General features: G+C 50.4%; 1 protein-coding gene across 1 annotated transcript in view; it reads left to right on the top strand.

Annotated features, from left to right (window-relative positions):
* LOC120033468 (basic proline-rich protein-like) overlaps positions 1–2,420 on the top strand; it is a 12,043-nt gene extending 9,623 nt beyond the window's left edge. Inside the window, exon 2 of the mRNA XM_038979833.1 lies at positions 879–2,420. Within this exon, the coding sequence (XP_038835761.1) occupies positions 879–2,420 (1,542 nt within the window). The remainder of the gene's footprint in view (positions 1–878) is intronic.
* The last annotated feature ends 4,102 nt before the right edge of the window (positions 2,421–6,522 follow it).

The raw sequence follows: 6,522 nt of genomic DNA, 5'->3' as shown, positions 1-6,522 counted from the left end.
AGCTGAACTGAACACAGCATGAATACAGAACTGTTAGCACGGCTAGAGGTGGCTAGCTGAACTGAACACAGCATGAATACAGAACTGTTAGCACGGCTAGAGGTGGCTAGCTGAACTGAACACAGCATGAATACAGAGCTGTTAGCACGGCTAGCGGAGGCTGGGTGAACTACATACACACAGATTGAACTGAACACAGCATGAATACAGAGCTGTTAGCACGGCTAGAGGTGGCTAGCTGAACTGAACACACACAAGAGTCAATAGCTGGCGAGGCTGAGGCCAAGGCTCCATACTGACAGCTTGACACTCTACAGGGAACCCATTAACAACGTAGGGCCCAGCCTGGGAACAGAGCCCAGATCTCAGCCCTTTTTTATATACCGTAGTCCTTTTTATTGCCATTTTCTCTTTCTCCTTGGCCAAACTGTGAAACAATCCTTTTAATAACACCCTCCCCCTCCACCTCTCTTAACCAGGTGTGACCTGTAGAGTACTGAAGTTGTATCAAACCCCCTTTCTCCCCCACCCTCCTTAAAGCCCTTCCTCTGGTCTAGTTACAATAAATCAACCCAGAGAGAGGGTAATTATATTTCTCTCCCTTTCTCCCCCTCTCCCTTCCGTTCCTCCCTCCCTCCCTCCGTCCGTCCATTCACCCTCCCTCCCTCCCTCCCTCCCTCCCTCCCTCCCTCCCTCCCTCCCTCCCTCCCTCCCTCCCTCCCTCCCTCCCTCCCTCCCTCCCTCTGGTTTAATTACAATGAATAAATCAACCCAGAAAGAGGGTAATTATCCTTCTCTCTCCTTTCCTCCCTCTCTCCTTCCCTCCTTGATGCACACCTGTACTATTGTTCCCCTCTCTTTTCTTCCTCTCCTGGAAGTCCCTCCCCAACCACTCTCCTGGAAGCCCCTCACCCAACCACTCTCCTGGAAGCCACTCACCCAACCACTCTCCTGGAAGCCCCTCACCCAACCACTCTCCTGGAAGCCCCTCACCCAACCACTCTCCTGGAAGCCCCTCACCCAACCACTCTCCTGGAAGCCCCTCACCCAACCACTCTCCTGGAAGCCCCTCTCCCAACCACTCTCCTGGAAGCCCCTCACCCAACCACTCTCCTGGAATCCCCTCACCCAACCACTCTCCTGGAAGCCCCTCTCCCAACCCCTCTCCTGGAAGCCCCTCACCCAACCACTCTCCTGGAAGCCCCTCTCCCAACCCCTCTCCTGGAAGCCCCTCACCCAACCACTCTCCTGGAAGCCCCTCACCCAACCACTCTCCTGGAAGCCCCTCACCCAACCACTCTCCTGGAAGCCCCTCACCCAACCCCTCTCCTGGAAGCCCTTCACCCAACCCCTCTCCTGGAAGCCCCTCACCCAACCACTCTCCTGGAAGACCCTCACCCAACCACTCTCCTGGAAGCCCCTCACCCAACCCCTCTCCTGGAAGCCCCTCACCCAACCCCTCTCCTGGAAGCCCCTCACCCAACCACTCTCCTGGAAGCCCCTCACCCAACCCCTCTCCTGGAAGTCCCTCACCCAACCACTCTCCTGGAAGCCCCTCTCCCAACCCCTCTCCTGGAAGCCCCTCACCCAACCACTCTCCTGGAATCCCCTCACCCAACCACTCTCCTGGAAGCCCCTCTCCCAACCCCTCTCCTGGAAGCCCCTCACCCAACCACTCTCCTGGAAGCCCCTCTCCCAACCCCTCTCCTGGAAGCCCCTCACCCAACCACTCTCCTGGAAGCCCCTCACCCAACCACTCTCCTGGAAGCCCCTCACCCAACCACTCTCCTGGAAGCCCCTCACCCAACCCCTCTCCTGGAAGCCCTTCACCCAACCCCTCTCCTGGAAGCCCCTCACCCAACCACTCTCCTGGAAGACCCTCACCCAACCACTCTCCTGGAAGCCCCTCACCCAACCCCTCTCCTGGAAGCCCCTCACCCAACCACTCTCCTGGAAGCCCCTCACCCAACCACTCTCCTGGAAGCCCCTCACCCAACCCCTCTCCTGGAAGTCCCTCACCCAACACCTCTCCTGGAAGCCCCTCACCCAACCCCTCTCCTGGAAGCCCCTCACCCAACCACTCTCCTGGAAGCCCCTCACCCAACCCCTCTCCTGGAAGTCCCTCACCCAACACCTCTCCTGGAAGCCCCTCACCCAACCACTCTCCTGGAAGCCCCTCACCCAACCACTCTCCTGGAAGCCCCTCACCCAACCACTCTCCTGGAAGCCCCTCACCTAACCCCTCTCCTGGAAGCCCCTCACCCAACCACTCTCCTGGAAGCCCCTCACCCAACCACTCTCCTGGAAGCCCCTCACCCAACCACTCTCCTGGAAGCCCCTCACCCAACCACTCTCCTGGAAGCCCCTCACCCAACCACTCTCTGAGAACCAAACTCCCATATTTTATGACAGGAGGCTGAGGAAAGGGGTTGTGTCCAAACGGCACCCTATTCCCTATAAAGTGCATTACTTTAGACCAGGGCCCTATTCCCTATAAAGTGCATTACTTTAGACAAGAGACATAATGGATCCTGGGCTTGCCCGGTGCCTTGTTGCCTGCCTGAAATGGGTCTAGAGTGATGAACCCCCTGAAACGGATGCACAGTATAGTGAAGTATACCATCTCTGTTCTTCAGACAGCAGTAGATATATGAAGTACAGTATAGTGAAGTATACCATCTCTGTTCTTCAGACAGCAGTAGATATATGAAGTACAGTATAGTGAAGTATACCATCTCTGTTCTTCAGACAGCAGTAGATATATGAAGTACAGTATAGTGAAGTATACCATCTCTGTTCTTCAGACAGCAGTAGATATATGAAGTACAGTATAGTGGAGTATACCATCTCTGTTCTTCAGACAGTAGTAGATATATGAAGTACAGTATAGTGGAGTATACCATCTCTGTTCTTCAGACAGCAGTAGATATATGAAGTACAGTATAGTGGAGTATACCATCTCTGTTCTTCAGACAGCAGTAGATATATGAAGTACAGTATAGTGAAGTATACCATCTCTGTTCTTCAGACAGCAGTAGATATATGAAGTACAGTATAGTGGAGTATACCATCTCTGTTCTTCAGACAGCAGTAGATATATGAAGTACAGTATAGTGGAGTATACCATCTCTGTTCTTCAGACAGCAGTAGATATATGAAGTACAGTATAGTGGAGTATACCATCTCTGTTTCCTTTGCAGTACATGAGTCATACAAAGTTTCATAACAGTTTCATAACGCTGTCCTGGAAAAGTTTTAGAAAATAACAACAATAACAACAACACAACATAAGGGAGGTCACCTAACAACAATGGATTTATGTCAAGCTAAGCCTGATGATGGATGTCTGGCTATGTTGTCTATAAACCCTGGTTTGGCAGGTTGTCTGTCTGTCTGGTCTGGTCTGGTATGGTCTGGTATGGTCTGGTATGGTCTGGTATGGTCTGGTATGGTCTGGTCTGGTCTGGTCTGGTCTGGTATGGTATGGTCTGGTATGGTCTGGTATGGTCTGGTCTGGTCTGGTCTGGTCTGGTCTGGTCTGGTCTGGTATGGTCTGGTATGGTCTGGTCTGGTATGGTCTGGTCTGGTCTGGTCTGGTATGGTATGGTCTGGTATGGTCTGGTCTGGTCTGGTCTGGTCTGGTATGGTATGGTCTGGTCTGGTATGGTATGGTATGGTCTGGTCTGGTCTGGTCTGGTCTGGTATGGTCTGGTCTGGTCTGGTATGGTCTGGTCTGGTATGGTCTGGTATGGTCTGGTCTGGTCTGGTCTGGTCTGGTCTGGTCTGGTCTGGTATAGTCTGGTCTGGTATGGTCTGGTCTGGTCTGGTCTGGTCTGGTCTGGTCTGGTATGGTCTGGTATGGTCTGGTCTGGTCTGGTCTGGTCTGGTCTGGTATGGTCTGGTCAGGCTTTCCAGGACACTGTATACAACTTCTATCCTATTTCCAGTAAACTACTCTCCTTTATAAACCCTATTCACCCCACCCATGTCTGGCTCACCAAGAGAGCCCACCCACGCACACACCGACACGGAACGTTTGCTAATGTTACTAAATTAAATAATTGCTCCGTCAGTGACACATTGATTGCCTCCAATCCCACCCTGGCTAGACCCAGACCTCCAGAGCATGTGTGTGTGTGTGTGTGTGTGTGTGTGTGTGTGTGTGTGTGTGTGTGTGTGTGTGTGTGTGTGTGTGTGTGTGTGTGTGTGTGTGTGTGCGTGCGTGCGTGCGTGCGTGTGTGTGTGTGTGTGTGTGAAGCAGGAAGTGAGGGAAGCCCTGTCCATCACATGTTGTTTTTATTAGGTCCAGAGAAGCAGATGGATCCAGCACCTGACACTGTGTGTGTGTGTGTGTGTGTGTGTGTGTGTGTGTGTTGGGTGTTTCTCTCTCTCTCTCTGTGTGTGTGTGTGTGTGTGTGTGTGTGTGTGTGTGTGTGTGTGTGTGTGTGTGTGTGTGTGTGTGTGTGTGTGTGTGTGTGTTGGGTGTGTCTCTCTCTGTGTGTGTGTGTGTGTGTGTGTGTGTGTGTGTGTGTGTGTGTGTGTGTGTGTGTGTGTGTGTGTGTGTGTGTGTGTGTGTGTGTGTGTGTGTGTGTGTGTGTGTGTGTGCTCCACGCCACACAGAATGTATCAGGGACAGACACAAACACACACACGTATTACCACACAAAACACATGCGCATGCCCACGGTAGGGGCTTGTCTTGTCTGCCAACCTGTCTGATGGTATCTGTTTTACATGTCCTCTATCCTGAGATTATTCTTCTCTGGCAGACTGGATCGAGAAACACACAGGCTGTTTCCCAAACGGCACCCTATTCCTTATATAGTGCACTACATCTGACAATGGCCCTATTCCCTATATAGTGCACTACATCTGACAATGGCCCTATTCCCTATATAGTGCACTTCTTTAGACAAGGGCCCATAGGGAGTAGGGTACCATGTGGGACATAGACACAGGCAGACAGACCACGCCCTCCGACAGGCCACGCCCTCCGACAGCCCACACCCCCCAACAGGCCACACCCTCAGACAGGCCACGCCCTCAGACAGGCCAAGCCCTCAGACAGGCCACGCCCCGGAGCTCAGGACAGTCTGTTATTCAGTGAAAACATGAGTTTTATCATCTCCTGCAGCACTGCTGTTCACCCAATACAGTTCTCATAAAGATTTGAAACACTGCCCCCTGGTGTTGGATAACCACAGTTACAGGAATGTAATATTTCACCACCATACTAGAGCAAAGCTAACATTTACAACTGAACATGAGAGTTTTATCAGTAGCTATGGTACGACAGCAAAAAGCACACACACACACACACACTGCTGCACACACACACACACTGCTGCACACACTAGCATGTGCTGTTTTACACACACACACCAAAAGAGGAGAGTGAGAGGAGGGGTGTGTGAAGATGAGCCAGGCCTTGAAAGGTGGTATTTACAGTAGCTTGTTTTTGATCTTACATCATCTTGAGGTTGATGTACCTGTGAAGTACAGCTGACTTACCTGGCGTATCAACCTCTCCATCCACTAACTATGGTGTGTGTTCACTGACCTCTGCCCCACTCTGTTTCAGGTAGCTACAGTGAGGTTAAGATCACAAGGCAGTGGGTTATAATCATAGAAATACAATTTTCTAAAACAGACATTCGCATTCAAGTCAATGTTCTGTAACTCTACCTCTATGGCAGTGGAGGCTGCTGAGGGGAGGATGGCTCATAATAATGGCTAGAATGGAGTGGTATCAAACACATGAAAAACATTTGTTTGATACCATTCTATTTACTCCAGTCTGGCCATAAATTACGAGCCATCGTCCCCTCGGCAGCATCCACTGGTCAATGGTTATAATAACAAAGAATGTCTCCCTTTAAAGTCCATGAAATAAACCTTCCAGGCTCACATCAGCATTGGTAAATGTGACTGTACAATGTCACAATGAAACAGCAGGGCTTTGTTGGATGTACATACTATGAATTCCAAAAGCTGACACTCTAGGCTACAGTTAAAATATCTCAGACATAAACACGACTTTAATCCATCTGGAATATAATACTACACAAACTGAATCAGGTCAACACAGCAGCCCGATGGGAAGAGACGCTACTCAAACCCCTTGACCTGAAAAAGAGAGAGAAGAAGAGCAGAAGGGATGAATCTTCATTCACCTTGAGTTGGATCTTAACCTCCTTTTTCCCTCAAACCTTTTTGTGGCTCCCTGCGTGTCACAGTGGCTATAAATAATACAACCGTTTTCCTGAAGATGCACCAGCAAGTCATGAAGTCACCACAGTCTACATACTGGATTCACCACAGGCGACATACTGGATTCACCACAGTCTACATACTGGATTCAACACAGTCTACATACTGGATTCAACACAGTCTACATACTGGATTCAACACAGTCTACATACTGGATTCAACACAGTCTACATACTGGATTCAACACAGTCTACATACTGGATTCACCACAGTCTACATACTGGATTCAACACAGTCTACATACTGGATTCA

This window comes from Salvelinus namaycush, chromosome 40, assembly GCF_016432855.1.
Source record: "Salvelinus namaycush isolate Seneca chromosome 40, SaNama_1.0, whole genome shotgun sequence".
In the NCBI taxonomy this organism is placed as follows: Eukaryota; Metazoa; Chordata; class Actinopteri; order Salmoniformes; family Salmonidae; genus Salvelinus; species Salvelinus namaycush.
Note: the sequence above shows the minus strand (reverse complement) of the source record. Positions and strands in the feature narration are given on the sequence as shown.